Raw genomic sequence first — 19,189 nt, 5'->3', positions numbered from 1 at the left:
ATGGAGATTTAGATGAGGCCAAGAAGAAGCATGATCATACATTTAATCACTTTGTAATGAATTTTTAAATGTTTTCTTTAAATAAATATTAATGATATGATTTATAAAATATGTTCTTTTAAACAGAAAATAAACCTTTTTAAATATTACATGGCTTGCTCATTAAAGCAGTCATCAGAGAAAATTTCCTCTTTCCTAAGCACCAAAATGCAAAGAGTCATTGTGAAATCAGCAAACTACAGTAATCAGCCATGTCTAGTATTTTCCTGACATTATCAACCACATAATGAGACAAGACTTGTGGTTTCCATAGTCCAAATCAGCTATCATTTCTCCACTATCCCAATTTAAACCATAAATTAGCAGCACAGTCACTATGACAGCCTTTACCAATCATCATTTGCATCCAATCAGTTAATGACTGGCAGCTGTCTATAGGAACCTATTACTGAAGGCAGCGGCTTTGCGTATAATGTTTCCTGAGGCTTAAACTCATATTCTGTTAAAGTGTGTGGTAGACTGAAGGTCTCCAAATTTTGGAAAGGCTTTCAAAGGAAGGGAAAAACCTAACTCAATGAAATAACTATAATCTCAGACAACCTTATGAAAGACTGACTGGCTTTAAAGGTTTCTAACCTTTTGCTAGGCTCAAATAACAAAATAAAGTAAGAAAAATCTGCCTTAAAGAAGATTACTGCCAGTCTCCTAATTGCTAAGGACTACAGACAGAATTATTACTAGCATGTTCTACATGGGGGAAAAAAAAGAAACCTGAATTTAAAGAGTTTTGTCTTTTATCAAAATGGAAGCATATTTACAGAAAGTAGTCATGGAATCCAAAACTAATTCCCCTCCCAATTCTATCCCTCCTATCATGAACAGCATGAGTGCATGGTGTATGAACTGCCTAAGTTTACACCTTTGCCTTCTTTATGCACGTACGCCTTATCTCCAAACAGATGATAAATCCTCTTCAAAGAGGAGGATGATGACTTTAAAATGTATTATTCGATGTATTCATTACGGAATGCCTTTTCTCTAGCAGGCACTGTCCTAAAGGCTACATATGGCATTTTAAAAATGGAAAATCTCTGCCTTCTTGTGTCTTACGTGCTAGTGTATGCTGAAAATATATTCAGGCAACGAATACATAAACATGGACAGTGCAGTATGTGAAAGACAGTAAGCGTTACAAAAAGAACAAAGCATGAGAAGAGGATGGAGAACACTGGATAAGGCAGAGGCAGAGAGGTAGCTGCAATATTTAAAAGACTCGCCAATTTTACACACAGCAATTTACTTACAATGCATCATCTGACCCAAGTCCTCAAGCTGGTGAAGGAGACGGAAGTGAGAACATCCCAGGAAACACGTTCCAGGAAGAAGCAATGACAAGCGCTAAGGCTCTGAGGCAGGAGCTTCCATGGCATACACAAGGCACACGAACGGGGCCAAGGACTGCAGTTCCAGAAAGCCAGGGTGCAGTCCGGGACTGTGAGCGTTGACTCTGAGACAGACGGGGAGTCAGTGGAGGACTGGGAGCTGTCAATGTCAGACTCTGGCTTGTGTTTCAAATGGATCGTCAGGGCTGCTGGTTAAATGTAGACTTTTGGGATGGAAAATGGAAGCAGGGGTTTAGCTCAGATATGTAAAGAGGTTGGAAGTCATCAGTCCCATCCTTCCAAAAAAAAATGCTAAACAAATAAAAAACCAATGACTTTTCTTGGAAGTATCAGTGAATGGAGGTCACAGGGCAAACCTTCACCCTAAAATCTGAAGAGCCAATCAAAACCGAGTCCCAGCAGAGATGAGATTACCTGGAAGCTCCTGCAGGAGGAAGTTGATGGGAACAATCAGCTTTTAATTTTGAGGAGTTGCTAGAGGCCGAATGTGAGTGAGACACTCACGGGGCCACAGTAAACTTCGGGGCCTCTACACTTTTCTGAGTTTTGCCTTTTGGACTCCACCAGGTTCTCACTGTGAAGAACCAAGAAAGATGCCCTCCTGGCTCTGGTGCGGGGAGAGGAAGAATAAAGCTTTAGAAATACAGTTGTCCCCCCTTATTAGGGGGTACATTCCAAGACCCCAGTGGAAGCCTGAAACCATGGACAGTACCAAACCCTATACAGTCATGAGTCACTTAACAACCATATATGATACATTCTGAGAAATGCATTGTGAGGCAATTTTGTCTTGTGCGAAGATCACACAGCACATTTAACACAAACCTAGATAATAGTTTTATGTGACTGGCAGTGCAGTAGGTTTGTTTACACAAGTTTACACCATCACCACTAACACATGTAGAATGTCTTGCACTAGGACTTAATGATAGCTACTACTTCACTAGCAATAGGAATGTTCGGCTCTGATATAATCTTTTAAGATCACTGTCCTATATGCAGTCTGTCATTTACAGAAATGTCATTATGTGGTGCATGACTACATATACTATATTTTTTCCTATACATACATATCTATGATAAAGTTTAATTTATAAATTAGGCACAATATATTGTAGTAAAATTTTGAATGTGGTCTCAGCCTCTCTCTCTCTCTCTCTCTCTCTGTCTCTTTCTCTCTCACTATTGGGAGGAAACCAGAGTATATCAGGAGAAAAACCCACACAGACATTGGGGGAACATGCAAATTCCACACAGTCAGTGGCCCAGCTGAGAACTAATTTTTCCCCCTCATTAACAGGACCTGCTGGACAGCATGAATACAGTGGACAAAGGGATGACTCATGTCTCAGGCAGGATGGAGCAGATGGCACAAGATTCCATCACGCTACTTAGAATGTCATGCAATTTAAAACTTAAGAATTGTATATTCCTAGAGTTTTCTAGATAATATTTTCAGACCAAACTGGACCATGGGTAACTGAAATCGTGTAAAGCAAAACCTAGGATCAGGGGAGACTACTGTGTATCCTTACCTTTCTCCATAATAAAGTTCTGCTCTGTGGGGAAAGACTTTACCAAAGCCTTGAGCTGTGGGCCAAGGGCATTCTTCTTAGTCCAGACCCTTCTGGCCTTCCCCTTTCAACTTTGAGGGGAAGTAGGGAAAACTAATAAACACGCAGCCCAGGGACACTAAAGTTAACTAAAAACAATACAACACCCTTGCCCCCGTTTTACCAGCATATCAACAGGGCTCCAGTACAATAACAGGGGATTACAGCGAAAAGAAATGCAAAACATAGACTCAGTTCTTAGTGAAGCCTAAAGCCAACAGGAGAGACAAGAACAAGGACATCAGGAATATCTACGCCTCTGGCATCTATAATTTCAGTAAGCGTTAAAGACAGCCCAACGCCTAGCCAGACTAACATCAACACTCACACGGAGCCTATTTACCTCAGTTTCTATTACCCAACGCACATGTCATTTTTAACAGAACATTAATGGCATGCTAAAAGACAAGAAAACAGAAGCAGGGAGATCAGGTCACACCCTTTCGGTAACAATCCAATGAAAGGTGAAGTTGGCTTGGGTCACGGTGGTGGCAGTGCAGGCAGCAGAAAGTGGTCAGCGTCTGGATGTATTTTTGAAGACAGCAGAGAGGATTTGCTAACAAAGTGGATGTAGGATGTGAGAGAAATAGCGGTGGCACGGATGACTCGAAGGTTTCCAGCAGAGCTGCTAGGAAAATGGACTGCCATCAACTGGGATAGTAACGGCTTCAGGTAAAGCAGCTGGCTGGAGTACAGGGGTCCAAGAATTCAATTTTTGATGTCTCAAGTGACTTATAATACTGATCAGTGTGTATTCATTTAACTAATAATATTGGAATGCCTAAATACTACAGCACTTCTTGTTAGGAAGAAGACATTAAAATATATTAGCAACCGAAGGAACACTTAGTAATTATTTTACCAACTAAATGGGTAAGGGAACAAGTTATCAAACATTTTAACCATGTCACCAAAACAGCTTCATCCAAATCATAAACCATCAACAGTAATAGTATAGTAGGTAATGCTGGAAAACATCTAGGAGTTTACAACATGCTTCCACCAAGCCCAAGACAGAGACTGTTATGTACACTCTAGCATCTGAGTATCAGCCCTCCCTTCTTTCAGAGTAATAAAATCTGGCTTGGTGGGTACTGGACTTCCCAGAAAAAAGATACCATTTCCCAGCCTTCCTTGCAGCTAGTTGTAGCCAACAGTCTGTTAGCAAACCTGGGGTGTACAATTTCTGAGATATGCCTTTTTATTAAAGAGGATGATAATACCCACCATTTGCCCATTCTTCCCCTCCGCCTGCTAGCTGAGGTGCTGATGTGATAATGAGCCATTTTGACCACAGGGACAGGGTGACAATACTGAGATGGCAAGGGAACAAAAGAGGAGTTCAGGTCCTAAACACTCATGGCGCCATCTTATCAGCACTGAGCTGCACATACTTAGATTGTCACGTCAAAGAATAAAGCTTCTATCTTATTTAAGCCACTGTTATCATGGCTCTCTGCTACAATAACTTAAAACTTAACCAATATATTTAAAAATTTCTCAGAACAATCCTGTGATACAAATAATGTGCTGAGATTCCTTAATGTCTATCTGTTTTAAACAGCAAGAAAGTAAACTGGTAACACAGCTTTGTCTTATATGCTTATATCTACCAGTGAGCGAGGGTGGGGGAGGTGGGCAGGGGCACTAGGGTAGGGGGTGGCTGACTGGAAAGCACTCTGTAAGAACTGATTGCAACAATTTTTACAGCAAGGTTCAGGTTCAGGCAGTCAATAAACTGTAGCACTCACTACCTAAAAAAGCCACGTAGTGAAGATTTTTCCATGATGCACTAGCTCAATTTTAAAGTTTCTAGTCCTATTAAAATCCACGCAGTCTATTAAACGTAAGTACCAACAATCAGAGGAGGATTAAGGTTGGTTGAGGCCCCGGGCACAGAAGAAAGTATCAGGCCCCTTAAAAAAAGGAGAGACAGGGAAAATAAAAATACATGTTAACCATATTTTATGAAGCATAGTAATGAAACCAAACTTGGTGTAATTAGAAAAAAGTGTAAAGTTGGGGTTTTGCAGGGCCCTTCAGAAGTCAGGGCCCAGGGCGCACACCTGGTGCGCCCGCCCTTAAATCCGCCTCTGCCAACAATGAGTTCCTTGGCTTAAAGAAATGCTCACATAATTCTTGACTTAGATGATAATGAGATAAGTATGCCAGAGTTGCTTCTGGTGCATCTAGATCAGCGATTTTCAACTGGTGTGCCACAAGAATTTTTAAAACATGTAATACCTGAATATTTAGTCAGGGGCACTGATCTCTTTCCCCTTAGACTGTCAAATAAAAAATGACAACAGCCAACACAACAATAGCTGCCCAATGTTACTAAAGCAAAATCATACCTTTTTTTTTGGTCAGATCAGAAAAAAAATTTTTGTTGTTATGTCACAAAATTTTAGTAATTTATGCGTGCCATGAGATGAAAAGGGTTGAAAATCACTGGTCTAAATCTTTGGATATATGTCCTGATATATATCAGCAATCCATTCCATACAGTTGGAGCAGTTTTGTTCTTTGGTATTTAAATACTGGTACAGAATTGTATTGGGAAAAGTAGAAAAAGACCAGTTCAAATGCTATGCAAGCAAACATACTTTGAAGACTACATAACTAAAGAATGGTTTATGAAAAACAAGACTTTTTGGCACTATTTACCATGATATATTTCTGCACTTAAAATGTAAACTCATTTTCATTCAATTGCTCTCAAGCTTCCATCACCATTTAATTGCCCAAACCATAGAAATCCATTGTAACAGCTTTTGATTATTCATTTATGCTTTAAAGGAGACTGCTTTCTATTCTGGTGACAGATTCTGAGATTTGCTAAAATAATTTTCTAAGTAAAAATAATAACAATAAATACGATCAATCTTCTCATGATACCGTGAAAAGTTTATTTCCCCAAGTGCCTTAAGAGCTCTTAAATAAGAATGTGCTAACTACTTGGCAACACCCCAATTACTTAGCATCTGCAAAGCCGAGGGCAACTCACACTGGCACGCATACACAGTGACACCTAGAGACACAATTCCAAGATTCAGAAGTAGACTTACCTTTAAATCTGTTAAGCATGTCAATGTAATTCTTGTGGTATTTCCGCAGGTGAGACTTAAAAAACAGAAGAGCTAAAGTATACTTAACTGTTTTAACCTGACTTTTATTACATGATGAAAGAGATGATGTCCATATCAGTATTTTTAAATGTGGAAACTAAGCATTTTTCTAACTTCTTTTGATAGTCGATATTTTCACATAACAAGAGTTCTGATTCCTCTGGACAACTATAGCCAAGGATATCAGAAACCACTTCACTATTCCAAATAGAGAATGTTGATACATGTCTAAAGTGCACTGCTCATCTCTTTAAAAAGAAAAAGAAAACAAGATACAGGTATTGAATAAAAGCACCTCTTCGTCCTTAATATTGTGTTTGTAAAGCAAGAAGCAAAGATACAAGAAGGCAGAAAGAGTAAACTGTCTAGGCAAAAGCATAAAATAAAGCATTACCTTTAGCTGGGTTTACTTTTATCCCTGACCTATACAGCATTTCCTCATTTTGCCAGTCTCCATTCCTGATTGCAGTCTTGAGTCCGTAGAAAACAATTAATGTAGCTGTAGCATAAAAAATCAAGCTCTTGAGAAACCGCTTTTGGATTTTGACATAAAGGGCTCTGGCACCCACTGTAATGAGGAGGCAGAAGCCCATACTAGGAATATACAATACTCGCTCTGCAATTACAAAGCCGACGTAGAAAAACAGGTTCGTGGCAGGAACAAAGGGTATTATTAACAAAGATAAAGACAGAACAACAATGTTCTCCGTAGAAGGAAGCGGTGTTCTCTGTGATACATTATTTTTAATGCCATTTTCTACTTTGGATGCAAAACTGGGCTTAATCTCTGAGTTCCGGTACTCCACATCTGAAGGGCAGCTATGTCCATTTGCATTCTGCTTGCCATTTGTTACAAATTTCCCATTGCATTCTCTTTCCATGCTTGGGCTCTTTAAACCATAGTAGGCAAGTAGGAGGAGTCCAATATAGAAGGCCACAGTGTGTAAGTTTCTCCAATCACAAATTGTTTTGAGTAGAGGCACGGCATCCATGGACCAATCAAAACTGAGGGTATCTGGGCAGAGCAACAGCCAGAGGTTCTTGGTTGGCAGGTAGAAGAAGGTGAGCGTGCGAGCCAGGAGGCTATCTGAATCAGCAGCTGGGTTGTCCGAGTTGGAGAAGCTTGGTGGTTTGTTCCCCATCCAGTATAAACGGGCACCCAAAAGGGAAGTCCCCCAAAGAGTTAACAAACTAATGCTGAGAAAAAGAGATAAATTCTTCCCCTGAAACCAAAAGAGAGAGGGAAAAAATTAAGATGATCATCAATACAGTACGGAAACACAACATTTAGAGATGAAATACATTTTTAAATGGACAGCTGAAAACACAGCATTATGTCTCAAATATATGACTTCATTTCCATATCCTTTTACAAATGTTTAGGGACATTTTAACCCCCCAAAACTTTGTGGGATCCTCTTTGTAACTTTTAATGAGTTTATGTTCTTCTCATGCCTTTTCTAAAGTACTGATAACCAAAGCTTCAATTTCTTGACCTCTACAACATGGGCCGAATATACTTCCTTCTAGGAACTGGCACAGGTCAAACGAGGACCATAATGGGAAAGTACTTAGCATTCTGTATGGGATATAGGAGGCACCAAATAGTTGAGTTCTTTCATTTTATAATATAGAGTCTGGGGAAAAACAAAGAACAGTCATGACAAAAAATATGGAGTGTTAAAGGATTCTGCTCAGCACAAAACTAAGACTGGCACTAACCTATGTCTTGCCAGTCCTGATTTCATCATCTTAAGTCTCCTTGCAGAATTTATAAACCAGTGACAGCAACCATTTGATAACACTCTTCATGAATGTGAACTTTTTCATGTTGATAACAGCTTTTTAAAAATAAAATGATGTTAAAACAAACTTATTTAAGAGAAAGAAAACTGAGAGGAAGGAAAAGGACATCCTTGTTAATGAGAATGTTATGGCAAACAAGGTCTTTCAACTTGAGTAAGAATTTAGTGACCATAAACAATCTAAGTCCTGAAAATGCAGTTGGGGAGAGGGAGGGAAGGACAGCATATCCCAACCTTAATGAGTCACTGGTAATGTGATCTCTTAATGCACATTCTTGCCTTGCGGGAAACCTTCTAACACAGTGACCTTCAGTACTGTACTTGGAATCTTACAATGGATATATCAAAAATTTAGTTTAAAAACAATTCACAAAACGCAACAAAAGCAGAAATAAACAAGTGAGATTATGTTAAACTAAAAAGCTTCTGTAAAGGAACACATCAACAAAATAAAACATAATTTATGGAATGAAGAAAAATATTTGCAAATCATAGGTAAATATCCAAAATGCAAGAATATCTCATACAGCTCAGTAGAAAAATCAAATCCAATTACGAAATGGTCAGAGAATCTGAATAGACATTTTCCTCCCCCAAAAAATATACAGGTGGCCTATAGATACATGAAAAGATGCTCAACATCACTAATCATCAGAGAAATGTCAATCAAAACCACTACCAGATATCAACCTGCACATTTTATAATGTCTATGACCAAAAAGTCAAGAAATAAGTGTTAGTGAAGATGCGGAAAAAAGGGAACATGTGTACAGTTGGTGTGAACGCAAATTGGTGCATCCACTATGGACAAAGCAAGGAAATTCCTCATTAAATTAAAAATAGAATTACCATATGATCCCGGATTTCTACTTCTAGGTATTTATCAGGAGAAAATGAAATAAGTATCCCAAAAGAGATCTGCATCCCCATGTTCACTGCAGCATTATTTACAATAGCCAAGACATGAAAGTATCCCACGTGTATATCAACAGATGAATGGATAAAATAAAATGTGATATCAAATGGAATATTACTCAGCCATAAGTGGAAGGGAACCCTGCCATTTGCCACAACATGGATAGACCTTAAAGGCATTATACTAAAAGAAATCAATCAGACAGAGAAAGAAAAGAAATACTGTATTATCGCACTTACGAGCAGAATTTAAAAAAAAAAAAAAAACCTCACACATACAGAGGACAGATTGGTTGTTGCCAGAGGTGGGGCAGGGGGACAGAAGTGGGCAAATGAGTGAAGGTGGTCAAAAGGCACAAAGTTCTAGTTATGAGATAAGTAAGTACTGGGGATGTAATGTATAGTGTGGTGACTGTAGTTCAGAATACGGTACTGTGTGTTTGAAAGGTGCTAATAGAGCAGGGTTCAAAGGCTCTCATCACAAGACAAAAATAAATTTTCTGTCACTATGTGTGGTGATATTAACTAAACTTACTGTGATAATCATTTACAATATGTGCATATACCAAATTATTATTTTGTACACCTAAAACTAATGTCATATGTCAATTATATCTCAATTAAAACCCAAATCACAAAGAACAATATATCTAGAGCATGTACAGCTTTTATTACAATCATCCCTGTATTATATGCAATTGACACTGAATCGTCCTTCTTAGACTCTTCTCATCCAACATCTCTGATTGCTGGGAGCCACAAAACTGGTCATAGAACATCTGATCCATTTCCACTCTGAACCCAAAGATCTCAGCAAGATCATGATTTTAAAAATTATTAATATAACCTAACAACTCCACCTGCATCTCCCTTCACCTCCATAGTTCTTTTTTCAACTGTCTGTTGAGCATATTCACTTAGCTACCTCAACTCAAAATGTCCAATATACAACTTGGCTTCACACCTTCTCCACAGAAACAGTTGCTCCTCCAATCATTACACCTGAGGCAATAGTAAGTGGTTTCTTCTTCACATCCTCTCTCCTTCCACCCACGTGCCATCCATTACCAAGTCCTCTCACTTTCACTTCAAAATATAACCGTATCTATCCATTTCTCTCCATCTCTTTTGTCATCACTCTAGTTCAAAATGCCAAGACTTAGATTATCATAATAGTCTCCTCCTGTTAACCTAAATTTTTAACACGGATGATAGTGTTCCCAAATTTTAAAATCATTAATGGAGGTTCCTCTTAAGATATTGGAAGTTTTTATCTCTACAAAACAAAGTTTGTAATTCACTGAGCAGTTTTATTGACAATGTCCATTTTTACTTTTCAAAATTATTTTGAAAATTATTTTAAATATTTGAAGAGGGATAATTCTGGGTATAAAATAAGACAATGTAAAGGGAGAAAAGGTTAGAAGTTAAGAATTCAGAACAAGAAAAATGAGAAACAGCAAGCAAATGGACATTATGGACAATTTTAAGAGGAGGGGCTGTTCAGTAATGCTAAATACACAGAATTAACTGCCTTGGTGTTTTAAAAACATCTGTGGCAGACCTCCGCTTAAAATTAATTTTTGTAATGCTATGTGGAATTTTTAATTGCAGGAGGAGTAGTATATTCAGTCATCACCAATCTTTAACGTTCAAGTCTCCCCTAGAAAACTGAAATGATTCAATCCTTCTTATCACCTAAAAATAACTTCTGCAAACCATTACCATGGCTCCTCTGAAATTCTACATAGCAAAACTCTTAAAATTTCTTGATTATAGGAAAAAAGTTAAACCACACAAAACCAAATGTTAAAAGTTGTAATAACTTGATGGATTAATTACATAATTAAGCAGCCTCAGAACATAGCAGGGAGAAACATATCATTTGGCAAAAATAAATGAGACAAGACATCATGGATAAAGAAGACTCAACTTGAAAACCAGTTTTAAGTTTGTACCAGAAGTCCATTTTCAAAGTGTCACTAAAGGTGATCCTATTACAATATCTTCTGGTGGGAATGAGTGGAAAGGAGAAAAGGACCGGAGAAGGTACGACAAACACAGCTGTGTTAGGCAAAAAGAAAAGCAGAGCAGTAAGAGAACACATAGTGAGGAAAATACAACCAGGTTTCTTTGCTAGTTGTGAAACTTCAGAATAAGTTGGCTTTAATCATTACATAATTCTGTATTATTCCTAAAGACAGAAGTGCTATACAATAAGACAAAACTACCTTATTCATTAAACTTTAATAAAAGTATCTTTAGTAATGTATCAAATTTTAATAAATTATGATCAAAATAAGACATGAGATTTAAGATGTGATAAAAATGATTTGAGTGTCTATGATGCTGGAAGAACACTTAAATACAATAAAATACAAAATAAAGATATGAGTAATGAAAAACATTCAATGGAAAATACTATACAAATCTAAATGTTGGGAAAATAACAAAAAAAAAAGAATAAGTAAAAAATAAGTAAAAATAAAATGCAAGCATTACTTTATGTAGAATTTTACATATTAAAACAGTTCATGTAAATCTCTCATTTAAATAATTGACATAATAACTAAGATCAAGAGACAGTAAAGTTCTAAAGTGAGATGCTCTCTTTCATTCTAACTTAATGGTGAAGTCAGTTTTATAAAAATGGAATTCTGATAAAAACCAAACCACTCTTATAGCTTTATTCACTGCTCCTGTGGAAAAGGCCTTAAAAATAAGGTAAAAATAAAAGAAAGCATAGAAAAGGCTTTATTTATTAATTTTAGTTCCTATGCTCTGATTTATGAATTAAATCAAGTTAACAAATCCCTGTTGAGCTACAGCGAAGAGCCAAAAGACCATACAATTAGCCTTAGCATTTCTTTGTTCTTGGCTTGGTGTTATCAAACTGATTCAGCACAGGTATTTCTGAGATAAGGCATGAGAGTTCTGAGGAGTTGCCACCATAAACTTGAAGGTGAAAACTGGCAAAAATCCACATATAGTAGATGAGACTTCAAAGCAGAGAAATTGAAACATCTGAATATAACCTTTGGTTGGGAACATTAAAAAATGGTTGCAATGTAACAACAAAAGCATAATCAGTTCATGCAACATGTCATTAAGGCTGCTGTATGTGGCAGGCACTCCACTACGCACTGATACAGACCCATAAGAAGAGAGACGAGAGACCTTGTGCTCCCAGAGCTTCATGTATTCTATTCTGTATAGAAAAACATGTAATGAGGAGAAGACTTATAGTGCCTTAAAGGATCATTTTCAAACCTAAAGGACCATCAATATCAATTGTGTCCTTTTAAAATACCAGTGCCTTGGTCAAACTAAATTCTCCATGGGGGATTGATTCTAATACAGCTGAAGTTGAGAATCATTGCAAATCTGTACAAGTCTGATTCTTGGTTTGACACTAAAAATATTGTTGGCCTATGCTTTCATTTCACCACTTTTAAAGCTCATTTCCCTCAATCTAAGTGAATTAACCATAATGAAACACAAATAATGTTTTCTCTCAAGCTTAGGACAAATTGAATTCTTTGTATAGTGTGAGTGGTGAGTGTCATTAAGGTCAGGCTACAGGAGAACTGAAATCTTTGTACTTAGCAGAATTCAGGGTTGAAACGTTTAAGTCTTGTTGCACTATACAGGAGACAGAGGATTTGCTTCGGGGTTGGGGGGAATTAGTTTCCTAAATATGAATCACAAATGGCATATAATCCAATAAGAAAAAACGATTCAAAATATAGACAGGAAATTCTGGGAAAAGACAACAAAAACATTTTTTAAAATGTTTAACTTCATTTATGAATGAAAATGAAAATCAAACTGAAAAATTATATTTAAGATGAATCTAAGTGAAAAAAATTGGAAAAATTGGATATGAAAGTCACTGAAATGGTGTTGAAACAAGAACTACCACATAATGGGAAAATATAAATTGTATAGTTTTGGTGAGAAATGTGGAAGCATATAGAAAAATTAATAATTTGTTTTCCCTATTATTTGGTAATCTGGATTTAGTTACCTACTCTCTTAAGGAAAACAAAAAAACCCTCTTAGATATAAATATAAGGACATCTAATTCCCCATTATTTAAAAAAGCAAAAATAGGAAAATATCTCAAAATTTCAATAGAGCAATATGAAAACAAATCATGGTATTCCCATATCACTTGAATCTATAGTGCAATTAAAAGGAAAAAGCCATATACATACATATGTATGTATATATACACACACAGATACATTTATATATGCATATATCAGTATCGACATGAAAAATACTATATAGCAATTAAGATAAATAAATCATTAATTTATATGGTAACATGACTAGTGAAAAATCATGTTGCAAAATATGCAATTATAAAATCATATAGAGCATTCAGAAAAAAATCACATATTTTTCACAAATGCATACATACGTGTGTAAAACGTTTTTTTCCCCCAAATCTAGCTATAATTACACTAAGCATGAGATGATAAAATCTATGGGACAGGACAAGAGAGGAAGATGGGTTGATGGATAAGAGACAGAAATGGACTCAATTTTATGAGTGGTTGGTGTTTATTTACAACCTCAAGCATTTATTCATAGAAAACTAAAAGGCCTGACAATCTGATATATCTAAACTTACATTTCATGGGTTAAAAATATTTTTTCAAACAAATATACAAATAATGTCAACAAATCTAACTACTGGTTATGAGCACATAAGTATCTGATGTGTTATAATTCCTATACTTTTGTATATTTAATATTAACACTACCTATTATTTTATAATTGTTACATTTTCAACATAAAAAATATTTGTCCAAATCCTAATTCACTATACTTATAATTATTGTATGACCCTTATCTTAATTTTGCTGGAAGATCTCTTAATTTCACAAGAAAATTAGATAAAAACCCAATGCACCCAGTTATAATACAAAATTACATTACTCAAAATCTCTCTTTTAGATGTGGGATATAATCTTCGAATCTCCAGAGATTAATACAGAGCCTGGCACTTGCAGGTACAGTCTTGCACCACATAATAATGACATTTTACTCAACAAAAGCCCACATATACGAATGTCGTCTCATTAGATTTTAATGGAGCTGAAATTTTGTGGTGATACTGGTGTAAACAAACCTGCTGCACTGCCAGTCATATAAAATTACAGCACAATTATTACAATACAGAATATTTGATAATGATAATAAATAACTGCCTTACAATATTCATTATGCACAAACCTGCTGTACCATCTAGCCTAGGTGTTTAGTAGGCTGTACTCTTACTTGTAGGCTTGTGTAAGCACACTCTGTTATTTTCACAACAAAGTTGCCTAAAGATGCTGTTCTCTGAACCTGTCTCAGTAGTTAAGTGGGGCATGACTATTCGAATAAAGGATTCTTTAACACTGACTCTCACCAAAAGTTAGTTTCTATCTATGATTATTTCACATATTTTCAATCCTGTTAAGATAAATCCTTGCTCCAATCCCCCAAGGAAGGCTTATAAATTAAACAATATTGCACAACTAACGCCAAGGCCATTTAAAAATAACTTGGTTGTCAGGGACAGCGGCAGGGAGAGCAATCTCAGCTGCAGTCTAACCCCAGCAGCTTGCGACCCCAACGCTGGGAAAAGCAACCACCACATCACCCCGAACAGTGAGGCTCAGAGGGCAGGAGGACGGATCCCGGTCTCCTAGCAGAATAACTGTGGGAATCCATCTTGGACCCCCGCCCCCACACAAAGTGCCACAGCGCTGCGAAATAGGTTGCAGATCGCCACTGGTTGCTGGGCAGTGATGACAAAGGGCCACAGCATGGTGAAAAAGGTTGCGGATCGCCGCCGGTCGCTGGGTTGTGACGAGTATGCAGGCACTGCCCCCTATAGCCGGCCCAAGAAAGCAAAACACATGTGTCAAAAAATGAGGCAGACAACTATAGAAATCCCGGTGGCGCAGCTCACCAGGCAACAGATGAAGAACCTGACAGATGAACAAATAAGAAACCTGTCAGAGGCTCAGTTCAGGGCCATTGTTATCAGGTGGCTTACAGAATTAACAAAAGATCTGGAAAAAGATGAGAATTGAAAAACACTCATATGAGACAGATGGTGACGAAATAAAATCCAGAGTTCAAATCAACAAACCAGAACATAGAGAAGGAACAAACAGTCAACCAGTGCAGAGAGAGGAAACGGGAAGCAAGGAAAATGATGAGAGGATCAGAAACCTCTGGGACAGCTATAAGAGATCGAATATACGGATTATCGGATTGCCAGAGGGTGAAGAAGAAGAACTAGAAATTGAAAAATTAAGTGAAAATATAATAAAGGAGAACTTCCTGAACTTGGGGAAGGAAATAGACTTACAGGTCCAGGAAGCACAGAGAGTTCCAAAAAAACTGGACCCAGGAAGAACCACTCCAAGACACATTATAATCAAAATGTCAAAAGTTAAAGATAAAGAGAGAATCTTAAAAGCAGCAAGAGAGAAGAAAAGAATCATGTACAAAGGGGTCCCAATTAGACTATCAGCTGACTTCTCAAGGGAGACCCTGCAGGCAAGAAGGGACTGGCAAGAAATATTCAAAGTAATGAAAATCCAAAACCTACAGCCACGAATACTCTATCCAGCGAAGCTGTCATTCAGAATAGAAGGGCAGAGAAAGTGTTTCCAGGACAAAATAAAACTGAAAGAGTTCATTAGATCCAAACCACTGTTATGTGAGATGTTAAAGGGACGGGTTTAGAAAAAGAAGGATCAAAACTATGAACATTAAAATGAAAACTGCATTACAACAACCAACAACAGAAGCTAGGGAATTGAAGCAAAGGCAAACTAAATAGGCAATGGGAGTGGAAAAGAACTATAGATATGGGGAGCATATTGGGGGGAAGGTCAGCAGGGAAGGGGAAGGGGGAGAGGGAGGGAGATGGTATAGGAATTAAGAAACATCGTACGAGGCAATGGAATAGACAGAGAGAGGTTGAGAAGAACTATATGCACAAACAATGGACATGGACTAAAAGGGGGGACAAGGGGAGGGAGGGGGGCCACCGGGTAGAGGGGAGCAGAGGGAAGGGAAATTGGAACAAAGGTAACACTGTAATCAATAAAACGCATTTTAAAAAATTAAATAAATAAATAAAACTAACTTGGTTGTCATCATATACAGAAACATGGCCTTTTCACCTTTATATCACATTGCCTGCCTGTCTACATCCCTCTCGTCATAAAAAGTAGACATAAGAATAATAACATATATTCTAGAGGAAATTTTCCTGACTACGACTTCATTACAAAAGTAGAATTAGAAATGGAAAATTTATTCCATCCCTAAAAAAATTTTTTTATCAGATACATTTCATGTCAATTATTAAACAGGGTTTCTTCACATTTTAATTCACTATTTATTTACAAAACATCATAAATAAATACAAATAGATGCAAATCTGCTTTATGAAAATCTATTTTTTTCTAGAAAGTTTAAATATGCTTTTCATCTTTTTTAAAGTTCTTTAACATAAAAAGGGAGATCAACTCTAATTGTCATTTCATTAAAAAACAAAAACTCTATCTTTCTAATTACAAAATTTTAGAGGAATTTTTCTGGAACTCTCAGACATAGGAAATCATACAATGGAAATCAGCTAAGGACAATTATGGTTGACAATTTTTTTAAATCCTCACCTGAGGATATGTTTATTGATTTGAGAGGAAGAGGAAGGGGGAGAGAGGGGTTGCTGGAGGGGGCTGTTGGACAGAGAGATGTGTGTGAGAAAAACATCAAACATCAATCGGTTGCCTCCCATATGTGCTCTGACCAGGACTGAACCTACAACCTAGCTAGATAAGCGCCCTGATAGAAGATCAAACCTGCAACCTTTTGGTGTACAAGACAACGCTCCAACCGACTGAGCCACCTGGCCACGGCTCGTGGTTGACAATTCTATCTGTAGTCTTTGGTTACACTAAAAAGAAGTAAAATAATGTATCTATTAGATAAATCAGCTAATGCTGTGAAATTTATCATAAAACATCTAACTCTCACACATCAACTGAAACATGAAAAAAGGCTGATGGGACCCTGCCATATTAATTAGTAGTAATGACTTTTAAATAGCCCTGTAGTAAGTTATTTTCTTCTAGGGAAGTCCTTGATTAAAGAAATAACACAAGAGAAAATTTTTTTTTTTAAATCAACTACAACAGCTCCCCTCTCCATTATTCAAGAAAAACTGCTATTCATGATGGCAGCTTCTATACTGTCCTCTGATCTCATATTTTGTATAGCATAAAGGAAAGTGAAAAGCAGTATTTTAGACTCTAAAGAAAAATGTAAACATTCTGCTGTAGAGTATTAAAACCATCATGAGACTCACTCTTTGGCAAATTAATGAAAATAAATTACTTAGGATTAAGGCTCATTTACTTCCAAATTAAGCTCTTGGCAAGGACAGTGTAGTTGTAATAATAAAGTAGATAAAAATCACTATCTGAAAGTTGTAAGAATAACAGAGAAAAAGCTATCCAGACATAACAAAAATGTAGCATCTTCTATGTTGTATCCATCGTTCACTGTTAAGGCCATAAGCTTTCCTCATACCATAAGCTTTCCTTTAGCTGCCCTTCTCTTCCAAAACAGTTCTCACTAGAGACTCACCTCAAAACATGAATATAAAAGTATATTTTTATGAACCTGTGACAAGAAGGACTGCATAGCCAAAGGGTAATTAGTAATTGTTTCTAGCACATATTCATGTGATTAATCAAAGTTTTGCCACAATCAAGTTGTCAGGGTACTTCTGTTTCCCTTCAATGGAAAAAAATAGGTTTCCTTATTAACAATTGGTTTCCTTATTAATAATTACATTCTATATAAGATTAGAAACTTTTTCCATATCAACTAACAGACAAGATAAAATAATTCTGACATTTAGTATTTCAGTTATACAAAGAGTTTCAATGGATGGACACATCCAGTCTGTGTAAGGAAAGAATTCAAATATTAAGGGCATAAAAAGCATGATACAGCACTAAGATATTCAGCACTTTCAGTTATAGGAAATTCTTTCATTTAGTCAAGCTGACGCGGTAAGACACCGTAAATACTTTACATTGAGTTCTAAGATCCATCAGAACACATTTGTACATATCCAGATAAACAAGATAAACATGTAACAACTTAACAAATCACTTATAGATTGAATAAAATTTTCAGATTTTTTTTAGACCAGATTATCATTTACCAACAAGGTTTTCATCAAGGAATAGTACAGTTATATAAAAATCCAAAGACTGTCAGAGGATATTCATGTATCTGACATAATGAATGACACATGATACTTATCTAAAGTTTAAGATCAAATATATTTGTGTAGATTTGGTAGTAGATGGTCACCAGAAAAAGTTTCTTTTTCTTATTTCAATTAAATCACTATTAGCCTATTTAAAAATCCTCTTAATCTTTATTCATACATCTGAGACTAGCTAACACTGGCAAAAATGAACATTTTTGGCGGGTGGGGTGGATGTGGAAGAGTGTATAAGGGGAATAAATGGTAATGAAAACATAAAATAAAAATAAATAATAAAGAAAGTAAGTAGGAAGAGATGACATCTGGACTAGGGAAACTCCAAAATAAATCAAAAGAGAAAAAAATGTAAATTAAAGAGAAGAAATCTATGATGACCATGTATTCTTCTGTCAGTGACTCATACGTGAAAGAGATTCTTCTGAATTTCACTCAAACATTTATTTTATTTACTCTTTAAATGCTGTTACCTAGTGGTCACATCTCGGTTTCTAATACCGTTTTTCAATAAAATGAACCAGAGTTCCTTGAGAAATGAACTAATTTTAGGACTGGGACATGAAATATACAAGATGAGCCTGGAATAAGTGTGACAAAGTGAGAAAGTGCTCAAAACACACACACACACACACACACACACACACACACACACACGAGATATGTCAAACTGTCAAAGGGACACAAGAGTCTGTTTTTACTGAGCTCCCAATGGTCAAACCTGGAACAATATGAACAACAAAATAAGTAAAATAGTTTTGGATTATAATCCAATGTATAAAGTAAATACCCTTAAGTCCATACAAATAAATAAATGATACAGAAAATAAATGAATGAGGGTGAAGAGACACATGTCCCTCGCAGAATTTCACATAATTTATGGCTGTTCGCCATTCTCCAAAAGGGGAAAGCATGATTCCCTGCTCAATAAATGTGGGCCCTGCACAGTGACTTCCTTCCAAAGAACACAACAAAGAAGGATGAAAGCTAAAGGGATTAACTCTACA

The 19,189-nt window shown here is 36.6% G+C and overlaps 1 protein-coding gene across 4 annotated transcripts in view; it reads right to left on the bottom strand.

Moving 5' to 3' along the window:
• TMTC2 (transmembrane O-mannosyltransferase targeting cadherins 2) overlaps positions 1 to 19,189 on the bottom strand; it is a 396,110-nt gene that overhangs the window by 192,197 nt on the left and 184,724 nt on the right. For all 4 annotated transcript variants that reach the window (XM_090273677.1, XM_090273679.1, XM_090273680.1 and 1 more), the window contains exon 3: positions 6,539 to 7,367. In XM_090273677.1, the coding sequence (XP_090129803.1) occupies positions 6,539 to 7,367 (829 nt within the window). The remainder of the gene's footprint in view (positions 1 to 6,538; positions 7,368 to 19,189) is intronic.

This window comes from Furipterus horrens, unplaced genomic scaffold (genome assembly GCF_987537825.1).
Source record: "Furipterus horrens unplaced genomic scaffold, mFurHor1.1.pri manual_scaffold_4, whole genome shotgun sequence".
In the NCBI taxonomy this organism is placed as follows: domain Eukaryota; kingdom Metazoa; phylum Chordata; class Mammalia; order Chiroptera; family Furipteridae; genus Furipterus; species Furipterus horrens.
This window is presented reverse-complemented; position numbering and strand designations above follow the sequence as displayed.